General features: G+C 40.0%; 1 protein-coding gene and 1 long non-coding RNA gene across 5 annotated transcripts in view; one reads left to right on the plus strand and one right to left on the minus strand.

The window, feature by feature from the left end:
- Positions 1–6,974, minus strand: part of LOC133260715 (uncharacterized) — a 27,910-nt gene extending 20,936 nt beyond the window's left edge. Inside the window, exons 1-2 of one of the 2 annotated variants that reach the window (XR_009740938.1) lie at positions 1,121–6,974; positions 218–408 (exon numbers count right to left, since the gene is read on the minus strand). This is a non-coding gene — a long non-coding RNA (uncharacterized LOC133260715). Of the gene's footprint in view, positions 1–217 lie in introns of both variants that reach the window. The other variant, XR_009740941.1, reaches the window with a different exon arrangement.
- The window catches only part of ZRANB3 (zinc finger RANBP2-type containing 3), a 305,694-nt gene extending 290,900 nt beyond the window's left edge, over positions 1–14,794 (plus strand). For all 3 annotated transcript variants that reach the window (XM_061439301.1, XM_061439316.1, XM_061439311.1), the window contains 4 exons: positions 6,970–7,080; positions 8,099–8,501; positions 11,398–11,529; positions 13,968–14,794. In XM_061439301.1, coding sequence (XP_061295285.1) covers positions 6,970–7,080; positions 8,099–8,501; positions 11,398–11,529; positions 13,968–14,066 — 745 coding nt within the window. In that variant the 3' untranslated portion in view covers positions 14,067–14,794. The remainder of the gene's footprint in view (positions 1–6,969; positions 7,081–8,098; positions 8,502–11,397; positions 11,530–13,967) is intronic.
- Positions 14,795–23,699: the final 8,905 nt, after the last annotated feature.

A 23,699-nucleotide genomic window follows, 5' to 3' on the forward strand; every position in this document is an offset into this window, starting at 1 on the left:
GTAATAACCTATATAACGTCACACAAATTTAGATTTAAAAATTAAACACTGTATGAGTCATGTAAAGCCCTTCGACTAGTTCTATTTATCCATGAGCTGCCTGTTTTGGACTCTTGCCTCAACTCTTTTGTACTGGTTGGCTTTTTCCATGACTATGTATTACCTTATATAAAAATATACATATACACACACCTACACACATATAACAAAAACATACCTATTTTGTTTTTCTCAATACTTCTTCCAGTCCTCTCCTTCTTTCCATTTTTGTAACCATAGTAGTATGGTCTTCTCTTTACACAATCATAGTTCCCTTCTTAACTGAATTTACAGCTCATTCCAGCCACTTCTAACACATCCTGTTATTTCTTCTCCAGCAGACATGGAAGCACCGCCTAAGAAAGACAGCTGGTCAGGGTGTAAAAGCAAAAGTCATAAAATCAGTACAAGCCTAAGTCAGATACACAGTATTATTTATAAATATTATATGTAGGTGATATATTAAAGATAAAGCTGTGTTAAAAAGCAGTGGAGTAAGTAGTCAGATTTGTATTTAGTAAGAGCTCCCCCTGGCCCCAGTTGGAAGATTAGATTGAAAGGGCAAGACTTGAAGTGGGAGACGAGTGGCGTTAGCTTCCTGTTGCTGCCCTAACAAATCACCCCAAATTTAGCAGCTTAAAATAACAGGAATTTATTATCTCTCAATTTTTTAAGTCAGGAGTCTGAGTTGACCCTACTTGTTTCTCTGCTCTGGATTTTATAGACTGAAAGAAAAGATACTGGCTGGCTAGGTTCTTAATGATAGTCTGGGAAGGATACATTTCCACACTTATTCAGGTTTTTGACTGAATTCAGTTTCTTCTGGCTGTGGGACTTTGTTTTCCTTGCTGACTATTGACAGGGGAGCCACCCTCTGCTTCTAGAGGCTTTTTTTTAGTTCTAGCACATAGGCCCCTATGTCTCAGAATCAGCAATGATGTGTCAAATATTTCTCATGCTTGGAATTAATCCCTTTCTGTTTTGTTTTGGGTTTTTTTGGGGGGGGCGGAATTGCTCCCTTTCTTAAGGTTAACTGATTAGTAACCTTAATTACATCTGCAAAATCCCTTTGCAACATTACCTGGGTGAGTGTTCAATTGAGTATCAGGAGATGGGACTCCTAGACAGAGATATCTTTAAATTACAGTTGACCTGGGAAAAAAAGATAGGGGCTTATACTGAGGCATTAGAAATGGGAATGGAGGAGAGAGAATGAGGAGAGGTATTAAGGAGACAGATCCAAAGACCTTGGTCACTAATGAGAGAGAGGTGGGAGAGAGGGCTCCAGGGACATGGACTTATGTCCAGGAAAATGAAACACATGCTTCCGCAGAGGGTGAAGACAGAGGAAGCATGCTGATTCTGGCTGCAGAACCCTTGTCGCAGTGAACTGAAGTGTGTCTCCCTGAGAGCAGGTGTAAAAGGGGCAACACAAGAGCACTGAATGAAAGCCTGTGTGGGGAACAGGCAGATGCTGGATGCCTCGCCCTCTCACCGTCCTGCCAGTTTACCTTCTGTTGCTGTTCAGTTGCTAAGTCGTGTCTGACTCTTTGCAACCCCATGGACTGCAGCAGGCCAGGCTTCCCTGTCCTTCACTATCTCCCAGAGTTTGCTCAAATTTTGTCCATTGAGGCAGTGATGCCATCCAACCTTCTCATCCTCTGTTGCCCTCTTCTCCTCTTGCCCTCAATCTTTCCCAGCATCAGAGTTTTTTCCAGTGAGGCGGCTCTTCACATCAGGTGACTAAAGTATTGGAGCTTCAGCTTCAGCACCAGTCCTTCCAATGAATATTCAGGGTTGATTTCCTTCACGATTGACTGGTTTGATCTCCCTGCAGACCAAAGGACTCTCAAGAGTCTTGTCCAACACCACAGTTCAAAAACATCAATTCTTTGGCACTCAGCCTTCTTTATAATCCAACTCTCACATCCCTTCATAACGACTAGAAAAACCATAACTTTGACTATATAAACCTTTGTTGGCAAAGTGACGTCTCTGCTTTTTAATACACTATCTAGGTTTGACATAGCTTTTCTTCCAAAGAGCGTCTTTTAATTTTGTGGCTGCAGTCCCCATCCACAGTGATTTTGGAGCCCAAGAAAATATAGTTTTCTTTCCAGAGAAACTATACCAGAGAGGCAGCTGTCTTGGAAACATCAGGCTTAGTGGAGACAAAGAGAGAAGTGTTACGCTAGAAACTACACTCACTAGATCCCTGTATTGGCTCAGCTGCCACACCAATAGCCATATTTTAGAATAGGCAGGAGATTAGAGGAGTCATCTCTGAAAAGATGGACTAGCCTCAGAATGAAGACAAAGATATATTACTTTGGGGGAATTCTCCCAAAAGCAATAACTAGGTCTCCCAGAGTGATTATTTGTCCACTTGTTTGCAGGCTACACCCAAGCTCAGAGGTTGCAGTCAGCTTTTGAGCGGCTCACTCTAAAAGCCAGTATCACCAGCCATTGTATAGGTTCCTAAGTGGGTTCCCACTTGTTGGAGGGCAGGCGTGATTCAGTTGGAAACCTGTGGGTTTAGAATACCAACTTTTTACCATATAGCCATAGCCGGTCAGGTCGGCAGCCTTGAGCCCAGCACCGTTCTCACTGGTGCAGGCCGCTTTCCAACTCACTCCTCTCTCATTGCAAAACTTCCGTGGTCCATCTTCCATGACCGTCCTCATCCCAGAATTCCTTCAGGAGACTTCTTCCTTCACTATTTGTCAAAATTGGGATTCACCATAATCCGTTTGAGAGTTGGTATGCTTATGAACTGAGCAAACCTCAATGGAAAATTAAATATTGGTAACACAACTACATTTGAAAAGTTGTCAACAAACCCACTGTGAGGCTGGTTGATCTGTTTCTTGTAGTTTCCAAACATTTGTACTTAAACGTCTCGTAGGAAAGCCAGAGGTTATTTTTAGTTCTTAAATCTCTGAATAAATTTCTCAGCATCTTTTAAAGTTACTGAATTAAGTTTCTAAGCTTTTAAACATTGAATAATACCAAAGGCAAGGCTTAATATCTCATTGCCCCTCAAAGCTAGGAAGCTTTTAAGTTCATTTAGAATCTGCTGGAATACTTTAACAAAATGCTTTTGTGGAGGGAATAAAATGATTGAAGAAATGGGGTGTGTGTGTGTGTGTGTGTGTGTGTGTGTAGGGGGAATTTAGGAGCTAAAAGGGCAAGTTAAAGAATACTAAAAGAATTCACTCTGATCTCTTTTTGCTTTAAGAAAGACACACAAGTAGAAATGCAAACATGTGAAAAGATAGTCATCATTCCTCTTAATAGGAGAAATTCAAATTTAAAGCTATAACAGCAGACCAGTCACTGTTGGCAGAGACATTTTAACTGCTATCCCTTGTGCTAGTGAAAGTGTGAGGGACTGTCCTCCACTGCTGGTGGGGTCTATAAATTGGTAGGGCCTCCCAGTGGTAAAAGATCCACCTGCCAGTGCAGGAGATGTAGGTCCCTGGGTCGAGACGATCCCCTGGAGGAGGGCATGGCAACCCACTCCAGTATTCTTGCTTGGAAAACTCCTTAGGGGAATTTTTAGAGGCAAGAGGTCAGAGGAGCCTGGCAGACTACAGTTCAGGAGGTCGCAAAGAGTCAGGCACAACTTCTGCTGCTGCTGCCACTAAGTCGCTTCAGTCGTGTCTGATTCTGTGCATCCCCATAGACAGCAGCCCACCAGGCTCCCCCGTCCCTGGGATTCTCCAGGCAAGAGTACTGGAGTGGGTTGCCATTTCCTTCTCCAATGCATGAAAGTGAAAAGTGAAAGTGAAGTCGCTCAGTAGTGTCCGACTCTTCGCGACCCCATGGACTGCAGCCCACCAGTCTCCTCTGTCCATGGGACTTTCCAGGCAAGAGTACAACTGAGCACTGTATAAATTGGTACCATCCCAGAAGAGAACAATGTGTCAAAATCTATCCAAACTTAGAGCACCCAAGATCTTTGACTTAGCAAGTCTGCTTCAGGGAATTTATTCTACAGATAGTTCTTGTATAGAAAATAGGGATATTTGGGATAGGACTGTTTATTACAGCATTATTTAGGATAGCAGAGTCTAGAATAACCTAAATGGGCATTAATCAGAGACTAGTTAGATAATGAAATAACATGAAACCATTAAAAGTATAGAGCAATCTTATGTGTGCTAATATGGAAAGATCTCCAAGAATGTATCTTTAGGCAAAAAGAGCAAGGTGAAGATTAGTGTATATTATTCTACCTTTTGTTTTCGTTTTAATTTTTATTAGAGTGTAGCTACTTTACAATGTTGTGTTTCTGCTGTACAGCAAAGTCAATCAGTTATATTAATACACATACATATAGCCTTTTTTGGATTTCCTTCCCAGTTAGGTCACCACAGAGCACTGAGTAGAATTCTCTGCTATACAGAAGGTTCTCATTAGTTATCTATATTATACACAGTACCAATAGTAAATATATGTCTATCCCAATCTCCCAATTTATCCCACCCCCTCTACCCCTCCCTTGGTGTCCATGTTTCTTCTCTACATCTGTGTCTCTATTTCTGCTTTGCAAATAGGTTCATCTGTCCATTTTCCTAGATTCCACCTATATGCATTTATATACGGTATTTCTTTTTCTGACCTATTTCACTTTGTATGACAGTCTCTCGGTCCATCTGTGTCTGCAAATGGCAGGTTTTTTCCTTTATATGGTTAAGTAATACTCCATTGTATATATGTACCACATCCTCTTATCCATTCCTCTGTTGATGGACATTAAGGTTGCTTTCATGTCCTGGCTGCTGTAAATAGTGCTGCAGTAAACACTGGCATGTATGTATCTTTTGGAGTTATGGTTTTGTCCCGGTATATGTCCAAGAATGGGATTGCTAAGGTCGTACGGTAGTTCTATTTTTATTTTTTTTAAAGGAGCCTCCACACTGTTCTTCACATTCCCACCAACAGTGTATGAGGGTTCCCTTTTCTCCATACCCTCTCCAGCATTTATTGTTGTAGATTATTTTTTGATAAACACCATTCTGATCAGTGTGAGATTGTATCTCATTGTAGTTTTGATTTGCGTTTCTCTAATTATTAGTGATGTTGAGCATCTTTTCATGTGCCTCTTGGCCATCTGTATGTCTTCTTCGAAGAAATGCCTATTTAGATCTTATGCCCATTTTTGATTGGGTTGTTTGTGGTTTTTTTGATACTGAGCTGCATGAGCTCTTTGTATATTTTGGAAATTAATCCCCTTGTTGGTTGCTTAGTTTGCAAATATTTTCTCCGATTCTGAGGGTTGTCTTTTCATCTTGTTTATGGTTTCCTTTGTCATGCAAAAGCTTTCGAGTTTAATTAGGTCCCATTTATTTGTCTTTAAAAATAAAAAATATACTGGAGAGTGACTGCTCATGACTATGGGTTTCTTTCTGGGGTTATAAAAATGTTCTGTAATTAGATAATCATGATGTTACAGCCTTGTGAATGTACTAAAATGCACTGAATTGTAAACTTTAAAATGGTACATTTTATGATATGTGAATTAAATGATCATAAAAATACAAAGAAAGAAAGGTATGCATGCTCCTGTGCTCAGTCGTGTTCAACTCTTTGTGACCCCGTGGACTGTAGCCTACCAGACTCCTCAGTCCATGGGATTTTCCAAGAATACTGGCGTGAGTTGCTATTTGCTCTTCCAGGGGATCTTCCCGACCCCGGGATCAAACCCATGTCTCCTGTGTCTCCTGCATTGCAGGTGGATTCTTTACCACTGAGCCATCAGGGAAGCCCCCAAATTAAAGTTATACACCTTTACAAAAAAAAAAAAAAATGAACTGTTTCTAAAAGGATGTATTGAAAGCTGGCAAAAGATGTAGTTTGGGGAAGTGGGGAGAAAATGATGGGAATGGAAGGGAGGCTTATTATTCACCACATACAGAAGTGTGTGCCTTTAAAATCCTGAAATATGCATTTGTATCACCTAATCAAAAATACCATACTTTATAGAAAGGGAATCTGTTAATTATTAAATATACTTTAACAATATAAAAGCAATTAAAAAAAATTTACCTATAAACTGCACAATTCCATTGTGATTTAACTTTGGTATTATTGTCAAGTTACCAAATGAAGTATTTGAGAATATGAAGAAATGCACGTTTAGAGTAATTTTTAAAGAAAACTGCAATTTTTAAAGAAAACTGTAAACCACTCGAGAAACTAGGCCATGCTAATTAGAAGGAATTAATTGGGTAATTGCATTTTACCTACTTAAAATCCCCCATCACCTGTAATTGAAGTAACTTTCCTCTCTCCTTCCAGTCCCTAAACCATTATGTGGTATTGATAGTGTTGTGTAATAAGGTTCTGAATCCCTCATCAAAAGTGGCTTTATGTCAGTGGAGGATTCCATAAACCCTGTATGAGCTGATAATAATGGAAACAACCTTGAGATTATACACAATGTGATTGAACCTGATTAAAGAGAATAACTTTATCCAAATACGATGCTACACTGTTATAACTGATTAAGGTGAAGGAGGAGCCTTGAAGAGAAGGCCAAGAGGAGGTAAAAATGCAGTTGGAGATGCTCTGCATGGCTTGGCAAGCAGTTTACCTACAGCTGTCAGTGGTACATGAATTTGATCACTTCTTATTCCCATACCCACTCCTTTTTTCCCGTGAGTGAAAATTGGTCCAAAGGATATTGACTGACTCTTGAATTTCTTAGAAAAATAAATCTTCAGAAAACTTATTTGGCACAAAGAGATGTGTTTAGCACACATGGGGACCAATGTAGAGGAAGAAACTCCTGTTCCCTAATTTAAGTATTAGCACGGTGAATAGACTTATATATTCCTTTTTCTCCTACTGCTTTTGCAAGGAGCAATGTGAACATGAAATAGAGAAACTCTTAAAGGACATCCACTTCATGTGTATTTGTTTCAGATATATAACGAAAGAAGATGTTGCTGCAGCCTCGATGGACAAGGTGAAGAATGACGGGGGCCATGTCCGACTGATCACAAAGGGGCCCAAGCCAGGGGACCCTTCTACAAAGTAAGAGGTTTTTTACTTGTCAGGCGTAGTGGTACTAAGACTCTTTCTTTAAATGAATGTATTAATTTCTATAACAATAGTTTACCACTGTGTGACCAGTTTACACGTTACAAAAAGCTTTCACAATGTAATAGCTCTTCTGTCCTAGCAACGCTGCGAGGCTCCTGATGCCCTTATCTTAGAAATTAGAGATCAAGAAGGTACCTGAGGCCAAGTGGGTTATAAGACGTGCCCCAGGCTACCAGATACTAGTCCTGAGGTCCAATCTGGGCTCTGCCCCCAAGTCTTGAGTTCTTTCTATCATAAAAAGTTTTTCTTTTAACACTTCTAACAGCAAAGTAGCTATTGTAATTCCCATGCAGGACTTTACAACATTCTTGAGTAATGTACCTTTTCCTTTAGTTTAACAAAGTGAGCTTATGTCCTGCCATGTTTCATCTCTAATTTTAATTGTCAACTCCGAGTTTACCTGTAGGAGGCACATATGTAGCAAGTCTCCCGTTCTAATTCCTGTCAGCACTGCTGGTTCCCTGGTTCAGTCACTGAATGGATGTGAACAGTCTGTCTCCTGAAGGCCAGCAATATTCAGATAGATGTTCATGGAAATCTTGGTAATGGCCTCCTGGTCCTAATGAAGTGTGTGACCCAACACATTGAGTGAGCAGGGCAGCCTGTCTTTTCCCAGACTGAAGAAGGATTTTCTAACTTTTCATTTTCCATCTTCTCCAGACGCCTCAGAGTCTGTGTAACTTGAAGACATCTAAGTTCCAAAGAGAGGCAGCGTATTTGTATTCAAATTAATTTTTCTGAACACACCATCCTCTCTTTTCCTTGGAGTGTGACAGAGTGCCGACTATAGCTATTACTATTTCGTCTCCACAGTGGATCGCAGAATCTGCGTGCCCTGTGTTTACTGTTTGTCAGCACAGAAACTTTGAAGACCTGTAAATGAAGTAACAACGATTTAAAATAGAGTGAGCCTTAATTAATTACCTATTCAATGTTTTGCCCCTTCTAGAGAATTTCTTGAAGGTGGAGAATGTGTCCCATTTCTAAATCCCTGCACAGCCCAAGGTGATCTCATTCTGAAGGCTTCTACATCCAAAGGCTATTTGCAGGCTGTGGATAACGAAGGAAATCCACTTTGCCTTCGCTGTCAGCAACCCACTTGCCAAACTAAGCAAGAGCGTAAAGCAGATGCTTGGGATTCACGGTTCTGTTCTCTGAAATGTCAGGAGGAGTTTTGGATTCGATCTAATAATAGTTACCTGCGAGCCAAAGTATTTGAAATTGAACATGGTGTGTGTCAGCTGTGTAATCTGAATGCACAAGAACTCTTTTTACGTCTGAGAGATGCCCCTAAAAGTCAGAGGAAGAGTCTTCTGGATGCTACCTGGACCTCAAAGCTCCCATTAGAACAGGTAAGTTTTAATCACTGACTGATAAAGACAGCATTGTACTGAGTGATGAATATTGACTAATTTTCCTCTTAAAACCTTTTTAATATGGGAATTCTCAGAAACATTTACAAAAGCAGAATAATGAACCCACACACCTGTCAACCGACTTTACCAACATTTTGCTATTCATTTCATGTTTCCCTCACTTCGATTCTTCTTCTCTCCTGGAATTATTTTAAAGTAGATCTCATACAGCATTTCATTTCACCCTTAGATACTTTCATTATATACCTTTCACAGATGAAGACTTTCTTTCTCCCTCCCCTTTGTCTTTCTCTTTTATATATAAACCCATAGCCCAATATCCATGATCACACCCAACATAATTATAATTCCAGTTACAATAAGGCCATGTTTGGTTTCCCAGATGATCTCAAAAATGCCTTTTTACAATTGCTTTGTTCAAATTAGGATCAAAATATGACCTGCACATTGCATTTGGTCATTATACCTCTTATGTTTCATTTAATCTGTAATATAACCCCTTTCCTTTTTTTACGCCACTGATTGTTGAAGAAACCCGGTCATTTGCCTGTAGGATTTCCCACATTCTGGATTTGTGTGTGGTCCACATTTTGGACCTGTATCCTCATGATGTCGTTTGACGTGTTTCTCTGTCTTCCTGACTTACTGAATAATGGTTATACGATCTAGAAGTTTAATTAGATTCTTTTTTCAACATTTTTTAATGTGACTATTTTTTAAAGTCTTTACTGAATTTGTTACAGTATCGTTTATGTTTTATGTTTTGGTTCTTTGGCCTCAAGGCATGTGGGTTCTTAGCTCCCCCACCAGGAATCGAACTTGTACCCCCTGCACTGGAAGACAAAATCTTAACCACTGAACCACTGGAAGTCCCTAACTAGATTCTCATTAGATTATTTTGGGAAGAGATCTTAACAGATGGCACTTTGCATTAGGAGGCACTTAGGGTCTGGTCATTCCACTTTTCATGATGTTAATATTGAGTGACAAGGGATAAATAGATAATCCCTAAAATGTAGTTCATTACAATGTGAAAGAAACTTATATTTGTTTATCCCATTGTAAAATGTAATTTATTATAAAATACTCTTCTCAGCACAGTATTCTTAGTATCCACTTTGACTCCCAAAACTCAGTTGGGTTTCCAATGTTGTGATCCAAGCACCTCTAAACTTCAAACTAGAGCAAAATGTGTAAATTTGTAGTATGCTTCATTTTAAAAAATGACTCTACAAAAATATTGGATAAATTCCAGCAAAAATCTTACAATTTTACTTACTTAGTATTGCTGAATTAACTAATAAGCATTTCTGCAAAGATGAAGTAGCATGACTTCCAGAGCTAGAGAAATACACTATTCCCCTAACATTATCCAGAGCTCCTGAAAGATCTAGTCTAGTTGGTGAGCGGCATGTGACACCCATCCCAGAAACATCAGCCAGACTCCAGTTACTGTCTGCTGCCTCCATGTGGAGACTTCCAAAAGACACAAAGAAATGACTCATGGACATCTAGTCTATCCAAGAATACAGAAGTAACGTAGCATACGTCTAGAAGAGGAGCACTTAGGGAATAAGCAGGGCCCAGGGCACAGATGGGGACGACCAGGGGGAGAAGGGGTGATTCTTTCCAGAGGTAAGTTTAGGACGTAGAAAGCTGGCCCCAAGTGATTTAGAATTCTTGGGAAGAATAAAGAAGCACCTTCTGGATCACAAAATGTCACAGTGGAGACTGCTCAGGGCAAAAGATTTGGTTACAAACGAGACGACCAAAATGGATGTTTTTTCCCTGAGAGTATGCCACTTGCTTTATGCACAAGGCTGCCATATGACATTGCCTCTAACAATGCCAACCTCAAAAAGAAAAATCAATATATATCTTCTAACCAAAGTTGGGAAGTTCAGTATAAAAGAGAGAAAGTCAGTCCATCTACAGTGGAGTTCAGGTAGACCGTTTACTGCTCCAGTTTGCTGCCTCCTAGGGCTGTGCTCTTGGGCCAGACACTGTTAAGGTCCCTGTGCTGTCTGTGGGCCTGACAACTTTCCTAAAGCACTTCAGAGATGTGTCACAGGTTCCCATGGCCAGCAGCCATGAAGTTGATTATAGAGTCTTCCTTGTTCAAGACCAAGGAAATAAAAACCACTTTCACACTAATCTTTGTCCCATTTAAATAACTCTATCTACACTGCTATGCTGTGAGCTGTGACCTTATATCAAATGCTAAAATAATACCAATTAAACATCAGTCATCACTGGTTAAATATAAAGTGTGTCTACAAGGACTGGCCTAGGTAATGTCTACTTTAAATGAATATCTTTATTTATTCTAAATATTCAAGTTACAGAAGTTTGTTCTAGAAATTTGATTCCAGTCCATGTAACTTAGGAGGTTCTCAGGTAATTGCAAAAGTTCTAGATGATCACTATTAAACTGTCATTGGTACAAATACACATGCATTTAGGTCAACAATTAAAGACTTGAGTTCAGTAATACTCAGAAGTTTTCCATTTCTAATCTTTTTATCAGTTTTGTTTTAGTAACTGTATAAACTAGTTCAAAGGTGCATAAGCAACTGATTTTTCCCAGTCTGTAAGGAGGCTTGATATTTTATACTTGCTTGTAATTTTTTCAAAATGGGTTTGGGTAAGTGGGGCGGGGGCTGGGTGGGGGGACCTTTTTCAGAGACATTTTTTTTTATTGCTTTCAAATTGCTAACCTTGAGGGTTTTTCCTACTCACAATAAAAGCTATAAAAAACCACCCTAATGTATTTTTCCCTGTGATTTTGCTGTGTAAACATGACGGCACAATTGAGAACCAACAGTTCCCACAGTGTGTGTTGAAAACTGCTGATGCTGTGTTCTTATTACAGCTTAATGAGATGATAAGAAGCCCAGGGGAAGGGCATTTCTGGCAGGTGGACCACATCAAGCCCGTGTCTGGTGGAGGAGGGCAGTGCTCCCTGGACAACCTGCAGACCCTCTGCACAGTCTGCCACAGAGAGGTCAGTGATGCTCGCAGACACATCTGACTCCATCCTAAGACAGCCAATTGGAAATTGTGCATACAGGTGTGGAGGATTATAGGGTGAATCTCTATCCTGTCTGGGATCTGAGATGTGTTTTATTCTTTTCATTACCTACCACTTGAGTTTTTTCTTGAGGCCTATGCAAGTTCTCCAGAGAAGGCAATGGCACCCCACTCCAGTACTCTTGCCTGGAAAATCCCATGGATGGAGGAGCCTGGTGGGCTGTAGTCCATGGGGTCGCTAAGAGTCGGACACGACTGAGCAACTTCACTTTCACTTTTCACTTTCATGCATTGGAGGAGGAAATGGCAACCCACTCCAGTGTTCTTGCCTGGAGAATCTCAGGGACGGGGGAGCCTGCTGGGCTGCCGTCTGTGGGGTCGCACAGAGTCAGACATGACTGAAGTGACTTAGCAGCAGCATGCAAGTTCTCATTCACAGATGAAAAAGAAACTGCTTCCCTTTCGATTTATTCTAGGACCAGGAAATTTTCACCACTACCTAGAAGGAAATGAATACAACTTACATATTGCACAGTTTTGAAAAGACCCAGACCCTCAAACTAGAAGTTCAGTGAATTGGGACAGTGGCATATGTTTGCATCTGCAACTAAATATGTCCTGAAATATCTGAGAACATGAATAAATTATCTCTAGGACCAACTCAGCTCCACATACAGGCATTACACTGTTGACCTAAATATGAAACCTATTAATCTTGGTACATCTTGGAGCAATTACCTAGTGCCTAAAATGAAAGGAAAGAATAACATAATATGGTCTGTCAACTAGGATGAATTTTTAACAGGTAGTTCAGCAAAAGGTCGCAGGATCTACCTGTTAAGACATAATCTTAGAAAGCAGCATACATTTAATGTGCAACTTTGTACCCAACTTTTTTTCTACTTATGGCAAAATTTAAGCATTTCCCCATGTTCTTATGATAAGCATTCAGTGTTTATCATCTAAAATGGCTGCATAGTAGTCTATTGAGTACATCTCTGCTGCTGCTGCTGCTGCTGCTAAGTCGCTTCAGTCGTGTCTGACTCTGTGCGACCCCATGGACTGCAGCCCACCAGGCTTCTCCATCCATGGGATTCTCCAGGCAAGAACACTGGAGTGGGTTGCCATTTCCTTCTCCAATGCATGAAAGTGAAGTCGTTCAGTCATGTCTGACTCTTAGCGACCCCATGGACTGCAGCCCACCAGGCTCCTCCGTCCATGGGATTTTCCAGGCAACAGTATTGGAGTAGGGTGCCATTGCCTTCTACTGTGGTTAATTATGCCATTCCCATACTGATGAACCTGAAGTTGTATACATTCTTTGGTTCATATACACAATGCTGCCAACCACATTTTTTTGTATACAAACTATTTTTTACATTTCGAGGTTGTTCCTTAAGATACTCAGTTGTAAAATCATTGAGTCAAGTTTTAAGATTTTGAGTCAAGTTTTGAGACTGCAGGACATGAATTCCCTCCATGCTGTTTTCCAAAAGGATTGTACTCAGATATGCTCCTTCGATCCTGGCGGTGAAAAGTGCCTGTTTAATTGCACTGGTATTGCGGCTGTGGTGAAAAAAGAATTATTTTGTTTACTTGTAATTTTTTCAAAATGGGTTAGGTAAGGGGGGAAAAAAATCTTTTTCAGAAACATATTTTTTATTGTTTTCAAATTGCTAACCTAGAGGCTTTACTTTATTTTAAAGACCCTGATATTTATGAAAATGCTAATCAACTGTATCTACATTGTGAGAATTGTTCAGATCCTTTGCCAGTGTTCATATCATATGAGCACTTTCTTAGCCTCTTTTTAATATTTCAGATTCCTCAATTTAGTCACAAATTTTATTGTGTAAAAACTATGTAAATAACTTTTACATAAATAGGACCATGTCATAAAAAGGGCTTTGTTTTAGTTTTAACCTTGTTTTCCTCTCTGTACCCCTTCTACCTGGATAACTTCACACATACATGGACTTCAATTGGGCAAAAGATCATCTGATTTCTCAACTGTGCAAACTGTTAGCACAGTCAAGATCTGTAAGAAAATTAAGATACAGCAAAAGAGAATGCTGTGCCTTCTTCTGTAATCACCTTTTTAGAGTCTCATGAAAAATGTTATTTATATTAGCAAAAGAATCCAATTCTGTTCTACTCATTTTGGTTTTTTGCACTGGCTTGGCTGTTAGGTTGGGAAAGGCTTTTAAGCCCAGAGAACAGGAGGTGGGCGGGCCCTGCACACACCTAAACCTCAGAGTTATTGGCTTAGTAACCCCACTGAGGGCAAAGCACTGGTACACGAGTGTGGTGATAATGTATATTTTTTTCAGAATTCACAGAGCTTTTGAGTTGCTGTAGCTGGTACTTTAATTCTAACATATGTACACATGCTTTACTTTTTTTAACTTTTAGAGAACTGCCCAACAAGCCAAGGAAAGAAGCCAGGTGAGAAGACAATCTCTAGCATCAAAGCATGGATCAGACATCACACGATTTTTGGTAAAGAAATGAAGCATAAACATTTTTAAATGGATGACATATGGTTTATATGTGGAGAATTCACCAAAATTTTTTTGTGCTTGTCTAATATTTTAAAAGTGGAAAATTTCAAAACACAAATCAAGAATTCATCTTTCCTTTTCATGTTAAATGCTTTTAGTGTTAATACTTTTTTAAAGTACTTAACAAACTGAAATGCAATACTAAATATTTCTATGATCTTCTTGATATCCATTATATTTCAGTAAGGTTTTGTTAAGCTTTCAATTTTCCCTGACTATATCTTAATCACTGTATTATGCATAGATTGTTTTTGAAAAATATACTGTCAATTACTTGAAAAATGCTGCTGGGTTAGTATTGGTCACGGACTGCTATATGCAAAAATGCAACACTGTAAAGACATCAGGGAAATTTTGTAGGCAAAATCATTATTCGGGAATTCTAGACCAATCATGACCTCCTTGCTTAGTATGCAGTAGAGATTCTTGTTCACTAAATGCCTCCAAAATGAACCCAGGATGCATATTTTGAGTGTTGTCTTCCTTTTATTTCTTAGCCAGTTGTCTTTATTGAAAAGATGCTTTTGAAAATAACCTAATTAGACCCATGGTGTTTGTGGACAATTCAGGGATTCTGGCTGAAGTAACTGTTAAATCATGTTTTAAAAAAATCAAAATGCCATTTAAACTTGTTTTTAATTTGTCTTAATGCATAAAACTAGGCTTACTGTCAAAGCATTCTTTGTCTCAAGGTTATCATTTTCTGGTTTTGAAGTCCTATTTTATTAAAAGGGTATTCCTGAAATCTCTTTTAAAAGGGATGATGATGATAAAACACTTTTTCTAAAGTATCATCAGATGGAGATAAATATTTAAAAAGTGCAAGGGTAACATTAAAATGTAATTGATACTCAGACATAAAAGAGTGATGATGAAAGAAAACCAAGACATAATCTGGCAATACGTCAGAATCATGAGAATCAGAATCAATACGTCAAAACTCACAAAGTACAGGGTCAAGGAAGAACCACATTCACAAAAGGCCTGTTTGCAAATACTGTTTGGATGTAACATTAGTTTGAGTACTCTTTAGTTTTAATTAGTAGCTTGTATTTCACAACATGGAGGACTTATATTTGTATAAATATTATACAATCATTAATCTTCCAGAGTTTTTTTTTAAGTTTATAATATTTCATTGACATGATGTAATGCGTGTTTTCAGTCGTGTCTGACTCTTTGTGACCCTGTGGACTGTAGCCTGCCAGGCTCCTCTGTCCATGGAATTTTTCAGGCAAGAATACTGGATTAAGTTGCCATTCCCTTTCCCCAGGGCTTGCCTGACACAGGGATCAAACGTCTCCTGACCCACGTCTCTTCGCCTCCTGCACTGGCAGGCAGGTTTTTTACCTGCACCACCAGGGAAGCCCCTTGTATGAGATCAGATTTTACCGTTCAGTTTTAAAATCAGTTGGGCTTTCTTTGGCCTTCTTTCTGCTTTGCTGGTCAGGCTCTTTGCAGTTTTCTGCCTCATTGCCAGGGTAACCAAGGATCTCTCACAGTTGAGAGCTGAGAAGCCAGCATGCTACTTTTCCTCCAGCATGAGATACGTGCAAGTGAGATTGGTCTAAGTAGGTCAGATTTGAGTGGAGCTTGCTCTTTAGATCAAACTAAAGTGGTAATTCTAGGGAGAAAATTTTCAGTGTGGGAACTATATGAGAGTTGGAGGTGAAATGACCCATGAAGATCGTTTCTCTCTTTGCCAGATTTCAAAATGCCAGTTAAAAATGCTATAAGAGCATCAGAAAATTACGAATAGGGCTTCCCTAGTGGCTCGGAAGGTAAAGAATCTGCCAACAATGCAGGAGACCTAGGTTCAATCCTTGGATCAGGACGATCTCCTAGAGAAGGAAATGGCAACTCAGTCCAGTATTCTTGCCTGAAGAATTCCGTGGACAACTACACAGGGTTGCAAAGAGTTGGACACAACTGAGTGACTTTCACTCACTCACTCAGGGTATATTTAACCAAGGAGATGAAAGCTTTGTACACTGAAACTACACGTCTTTGGTGAAAGAAACTGAAGACGACACAAATGGAAGAAAGTCCATGTTCCTGGATCAGAAAAGTTAATATTGTTAAAATAGCCATACTACCTGAAGCAATCTATAGATTCAGTGCAATCCCTATCAAAATTCCAGTGGCATTTTCGAAGAAATAGAAAAAAAATCCTAAAATGTGTATGGAACCAGTAGCCAGAGCAATCTTGAGAAAGTAGAACAAACATACCATTTTTCTGCCCATTTTTTGATTGGGTTGTTTTTTCAATATCAAGCTACATGAGCTGTGTGTATATCCTGGAGATTAATCCCTTGTCAGTTGCTTCATTTGCAAATATATTTTTCCTATTCTGAGGGTTGTCTTTTCCTTTTTTTATGGTTTCCTATGCTATGCACAGATTTTAGGTTTAATTAGGTCCTATTTTTATTTTTAATTATTATGCTAGGAGGTAGATCAAAAAAGATACTGCTGCAATTTATATCAAAAATTGTTCTATGTTTTCTCTAAGAATTTTATACTATCTAGCCTTACATTTAGGTCTTTGGTCCATTTTGAGTTTTTTGTGTGTATGGTGTTCTAGTGGGCTCAAATTTCACTCTTGCATGTAGTTTTTCTAGCACCACTTAATGAAAAGGCTTTCTCCAATGTAAATTCTTCCCCTGCTTGTCACAGATTAATTGACCATAGGTAGGTGGGTCTATTTTTTAAATTTTATTGGATTGTAGTTGATTTACAGTGTTGTTAGTCTCAGATGTAGAACAAAGTGATTCCTTTATACATATACATATATATTTTCTTTCTTTTTCAGATTCTTATATAGGTTATCACATAACACTGAGTTCCCTGTCCTATAGATACTAGGTCCTTGTTTGGTTATCTATCTTATATATAGTAGTATGTTAATCTTATACATACTGTATGTTAATCCCAAGCTCCTGATTTATCCCTGCTCCCACATTTTCCTTTTGGTAACCATAAATTTGTTTTTTATATCTGTAAGTCTGTTTCTATTTTGTAAATAAGTTCAGTTGTATCATTTTTTAAATTAGATTCCACAGAGTGATATCGTATGATATGTCTTTTATTTCACTTAGTATGATATTTAAGTCCATCCATGTTGTTGCAAATGGCATTATTTTTTTCTTATTTATGAATATATGGCTATGAGGGGTGTAGCCGGTGGGGAGGAGCAATGGTGGAGTGAACTGGGAAATTGGGATTGACATATATACACTACTATGTATAAAACACATAATTAACATATACAGCGCAGGAAACTCTACTCAGTGCTCTGTGGTGACCCAAATGGGAAGAAAATTTAAAAATGGGGTGATATGTGTATACATATGGCTGGTTCTCTTTGCTGTACAGCAGAAACTAACATTTTAAAGCATCTATACTCCAATAAAAATTTTAAAATAAAATAAATTTTAGAATTTGCATAGCAAAGGGAGCCATAAACAAAACAAAAAGACAACCTACAGGCTGGCAGAAAATATCTGCAAATAATGCGACCAGCAAGGGATTAATTTCCAAAAACAGACAAATAGCTAATATAGCTTAATGTGGAAAAAAAGAACATTCAAAAAATGGGCAGAAGACCTAAATAGACATTTCTCCAAAGAAAATATACAGATGGCCAACAGGCATACGAAAAGGTAGATGCTCAAGATTGCTCATTATTAGAGAAATGGAAATCAAAACTACAAAGAGGCATCACCTCAGACCAGTCAGAATGACCATCACCAGTCTACAAATAGTGAATGATAAATGCTGACGAGAGTGAGGAGAAAAAGACCCTCCTGCACTGTTAGGAGTAAGGTAATTAGTACAACCCCTATGAAAAACAGTATGAAGTCTCCTTAAACTAGTTACTGTAATATCTAGACCCACTCCTGGACATATATCTGGAAAAGACAAAAATTTGAAAAATATACATATCCCTCGGTGTTCACAGCAACACTATTTACAGTGTCCAAGACATGTAGGCCACCTAAATGTCCACTGACAGATGAATGAATGGGTAAAGAAGATGTGGTAAATATGTATATACAAAGACTGTTAGCCACAAAAAGGAATAAAATAATTTTATCTGCAGCAACATGGATTGACATAGAGATTATCATGTTAACTGAAGTAGGTTAGACAAAGACAAATATCATGATATCACTTATTTGTGGAATATTTTAAAAAAATAATACAAATGAACTTATTTACAAAACAGAAGTAGACTCACAGACACAGAAAATAAACTTCTGGTCACCACAGGGGACAGTGGGGAGTGAGGGGAGATGAACCGGGAGTTTGGGATTAACATATACACACTGCTATATACAAAAGAGGTAAACAGCAAGGACCTGCTGTATAGCACAGGGAACTACGTTTAGTATCTCATAACAACCTTAATGGAAAAGAATCTGAGAAAGTGTACATATTGTGCATATATATAACATGTATTAAGAATATATGGGCTTCCTTGGCAGCTCAGCTGGTAAAGGACCCACCTGCACTGCACGAGACCACGGTTCAATTCCGGGGTGGGAAGATCCCCCAGAGGAGGGCATGGTAACCCACGCCAGTGTTCTTGCCTAGAGAATCCCCGTGGACAGAGGAGCCTGGCGGGCCGCAATCCTTGGGGTCGCAGAGCTGGACACGACTGAGCAACTAAGCACAGCACATGTTAAGAAAGTGCATGTATAACTGAAACATTTTGCTGAATCACTAACACAACACTGAAAATTAACTATACTTCAATAAAATAACTTAAAAAGAAAATACAATATTGTAAATAGATAGGCTCCCAACTCCCAAACACCAAAATATATTAGCAAATAATAAGAGACATTAAGGGAGAAACAGACAACAATGCGGTAATTGTAGGGGACTTCAATACCTCTCTCTCACCAATGGATAGATCATCCACACAGAAAATCAAAGGCAGTGTTGGAACTGAACCACACGTTGGGACAAACTGACTTAACAGATATACAGAACATTCTATCCAACAGCAGCAGAATACACATCCTTCTCAAGTGCATGTGGAACATCATCTAGGCTAGATCACAAGATAGACGACACACACAAAAATGCTGGCAGATTTATGACAGATCATCCAGCTGTTTCTTCTGAACACAATAAAATGAAACAAGAAAATAAGAGAAAAGTGCGACTATCTACACGTGTGTGGAAACTAAAAACACACTTCTAAACAACCCCTGGGTCAAAGAAGAAACAAAACTGGAAATGAAAATGCAACATACTGAATATTGTAGGATGCAGCAAAAGCAGTTCTCAGAGGAAAGCTTACAGCAAAAATTCATACAGTAAGAGATTAAAATAAACAACCTAAACTTACACCTCAAGAACTAGAAAAAGAACAAATTAAGTCCAAAAATTAACAGGAGGAAGGAATTAAAAAATCAGAAAAGATATTAATGAAATATAGATCAGAAAGGATCAACAAAAGTAACTGGTTTTTTAAAAAGATAAACAAAACTGACCATTCTTTAGCTAAGCTAACTAAGGAAAAAATAGGGAAGACTAAAATAAAATGAGACATGAATGAGTTGTATCTTCAGGGTGAATGGTTCCAGAAGGGGCTGGGGTCTACACAAGTCACTGGGACTTGCCTTCCATTTCAGAAGCAGCAAGACGTTCACACTCAATCTAGCAAGGAGCCCACCACTTCTGAGTAACAATGATGGTAGCAGCTCAGCTTCCCTTTACACCCCTGAAGATCTGTCTCCGTTTGTGGGGATCGACCTGTGAACCCCAGCTGCTTCAAAGAAAGTTGTTTATAATGTTGCTGAATGAGCAAGACAGAACTTCAGCTTTTTTTTTTTTTTTTAGTTTTTTTTTTTTTAAAGATACCTAACCCAAGTAATGCTCAAAATTCTCCAAGCCAGGCTTCAGCAATACGTGAACTGTGAACTTCCTGATGTTCAAGTTGGTTTTAGAAAAGGCAGAGGAACCAGAGACCAAATTGCCAACATCCGGTGGATCATCAAAAAAGCAAGAGAGTTCCAGAAAAACACCTATTTCTGCTCTATTGACTATGCCAAAGCCTTTGACTGTGTGGATCACAATAGACTGTGGAAAATTCTGAAAGAGATGGGAATACCAGACCACCTGACCTGCCTCTTGAGAAATCTGTATGCAGGCCAGGAAGCAACAGTTAGAACTGGACATGGAACAACAGACTGGTTCCAAATAGGAAAAGGAGTACATCAAGGCTGTATATTGTCACCCTGCTTATTTAACTTATATGCAGAGTACATCATGAGAAACACTGGGCTGGAAGAAGCACAAGCTGGAATCAAGATTGCCGGGAGAAATATCAATAACCTCAGATATGCAGATGACACCACCCTTATGGCAGAAAGTGAAGAGGAACTAAAAAGCCTCTTGATGAAGGTGAAAGAGGAGAGTGAAAAAGTCGGCTTAAAGCTCAACATTCAGAAAACGAAGATCATGGCATCTGGTCCCATCACTTCATGGGAAATAGATGGGGAAACAATGGAAACAGTGTCAGACTTTATTTTTGGGGGCTCCAAAATCACTGCAGATGGTGACTGCAGCCATGAAATCAAAAGACGCTTACTCCTTGGAAGAAAAGTTATGACCAACCTAGATAGCATATTCAAAAGCAGAGACATTACTTTGCCAACAAAGTTCTGTCTAGTCAAGGCTATGGTTTTTCCAGTAGTCATGTGTGGATGTGAGAGTTGGACTGTGAAGAAAGCTGAACACCGAACAATTCATGCTTTTGAACTGTGGTGTTGGAGAAGACTCTTGAGAGTCCCTTGGACTGCAAGGAGATCCAACCAGTCCATTCTGAAGATCAGCCCTGGCATTTCTTTGGAAGGAATGATGCTAAAGCTGAAACTCCATCCAGTACTTTGGCCACCTCATGCGAAGAGTTGACTCATTGGAAAAGACTCTGATGCTGGGAGGGATTGGGGGCAGGAGGAGAAGGGGACGACAGAGGATGAGATGGCTGGATGGCATCACCGACTTGATGGACATGAGTCTGAGTGAACTCCGGGAGTTGGTGATGGACAGGGAGGCCTGGCGTGCTGTGGTTCATGGGGTCGCAAAGAGTCAGACACAACTGACCGACTGAACTGAACTGAACTGAACCCAAGATGGTAAACCTCAGTAAATGCAGGTTAAAACCATAATAAGATACTATTTCACATGAACTGAATTGATAAAAAAAATTATCTTTGTCAGTACTGAGAGCTAGCAAGAATATGGAGTAAAAAAGAAGTCTCATTCAGAACGAGTGGGAGTATAGGTTAGTTCAACCACTTTGGAAAACAACATGACATCCTCTAATGAAGCTGATGAATCACATCCCTCACCAGGTACATACACTGGAGAAACGAGGTGTGGATGAGTAGTCGTCCCCAGAATGTTCACAGAGCCCCGTTTACAGTAGCAAAACCTCTTGGACCACCCAAATATTTGTAACAGAAGACTTGATAAACTGGAAATATTCCACAACGAAATAGTGCACAGCTGTGAAAATTAGTGAACTTCGGTCATGCACATCAACGTAAGAGTGGTTCACAAAAGAAACTACAATCCAAGCAGGTCAGGAAGACTATACAGTTTTTGCTATACACACAAAACGTGATGAGGAGTACACTGAGACTGTAGGACACATTCCTATGTGGTGAAAGTAGAAAGACTAGCAAGGCCTAGCTCACAGGAAACTCAAAGAGAGTGGTTACATTTGGGGGGTGGAGGAAAGGGCACGTGATCAAGGAGGGGAACAGGAGCCTTTCAATGTTGGAAAATGCTCTCCTTCTAAAGCCAGGTTCAGGTTACAGGTGATCATTAGCATCCTTTGTGCTTTTTAACATATACATGTTTGGAATCTGAACTAGTTCATAGTAAAAATGGTACCTGGCTTAGATAAAAAAAATAACAGTAAATGTACTTTTTGTCGACTTTTTTTTTTCTTTTTTAAAGCAGAATAGTCCTATATAGTGCAAAGGTTCAATGGATTAAAGGAAGATACAAGTAAAACACGGTCCATGCCCTTCAAGATTCTGCAACCTAGCAGAATCAAAGAGCTTTTCTGTTCGTTGTATAATGTGTCCTGACAGTCACAGCAGGCCTCCTCTCTACTAGCAGGAGGTAACTCATTGGATTAACTAGCATAAGGCTGTGAAGAGCTGGGCAAATGTACTGGACGTGGCCTGCAGGATGGGGTGTATAAGGAAGGGACCTGATCAGCTGGGGAGCTGGATGACTAGACAGAAGGGTGGGGTTCCCAAACAGCAGGATATCTAAGATAGGCTTCACCTATTGCACAGCTTTGCTGTAAAGCTGCCCCGAATGTTAGGCACGCTATGGCAAACGAAAGGCAGACACCATCTCCTCATTTTGCCAGCTGAATGACTGCTTACCCTGTTCAGAAATACTTGGTGGCACAGAAGCATCTCCAAGGAGCATCAGTGCGCTTGCCTACCTGGAGGTGCTGGGCCTGCCCAGGGGCTCCTTCCACTCTCCTGGGTGCCTCCTTCTCATCCTGACCCTGATCCTAGGTCTGAGTTTGGGAAACTTACATACCGTTTTCCTGGTGTTAAATGTGACACTTCTGTGGAAGAATGCCTAGTGGACGTTTCCCTGAGAAGCCTCCTGCCAAGATGCCTCACTTGTTCCTCAGATCCTGATCTCTGCCAGCAGCCCCATGACAGGATCTCTGGAAAAGGCTGTTAGGGAAGGTGTTCGCTGAAAGGGTTCATGCAGTCCTTTCCACCCCAGTCCTCACATAAAATACTTGCCTTGGATGTTGTCCCTGAAGGATGGACGTATCCTGGGAGGAAGGCCATCCCTCCTGAGCTCTGGGAGACTTCAGCTCTTTTGTATACATCACTGTTTTAACCTAAGCTACAAACAATAGAAGTCTCCATGAGGAACAACCCAAAACACTAAGTTTTTGGCGGCACTTACCTTTGACACTCAGGGACTTGTAGCATCCACATACCTGGAGAGGGACAGTGGGCATATCTTCCCAGGACCACATCTCCAGGCTTGCCTCCTCTGATCCCCTCCACATGACCACTGAGGACGGTCGTTATAAAACATCAGTGGGATCAGTTCCCTTGTTTTCCATTATTAATCACTTTAGGATACTCACACCAGCTGCCCTGTCAAAAAAACAGTCCTAAGTGGGCTTCCCAGGTGGCTCAGCTGGTAGAGAATCCGCCTGCAATGCAGGAGACCCTGGTTCAATTCCTGGGTAAAGAAGAGCCACTGGAGAAGGGAAAGACTACCCACTCCAGTATTCTTGGGCTTCCCTTGTGGCTCAGCTGGTAAAGAATCTGCCTGCAATGTGGGAGACCTGGGTTTGATCCCTGGGTTGGGAAGATCCCTTGAAGAAGGGAAAGGCTACCCACTCCAGTATTCTGGCCTGGAGAATTCCATGGACTGTATGGTCCATGGGGTGGCAGAGTTAGTCACGACTGAGCGACTTTCACTTCACAGGTGGCTCAGTGGTGAAGAACCTGCCTCCAGTGCAGGAGACACAGGAGAGGTGGGTTTGATCCCTGTGTTGGGAAGATCTCCTGGA

Source organism: Bos javanicus, chromosome 2 (assembly GCF_032452875.1).
Source record: "Bos javanicus breed banteng chromosome 2, ARS-OSU_banteng_1.0, whole genome shotgun sequence".
NCBI lineage: Eukaryota > Metazoa > Chordata > Mammalia > Artiodactyla > Bovidae > Bos > Bos javanicus.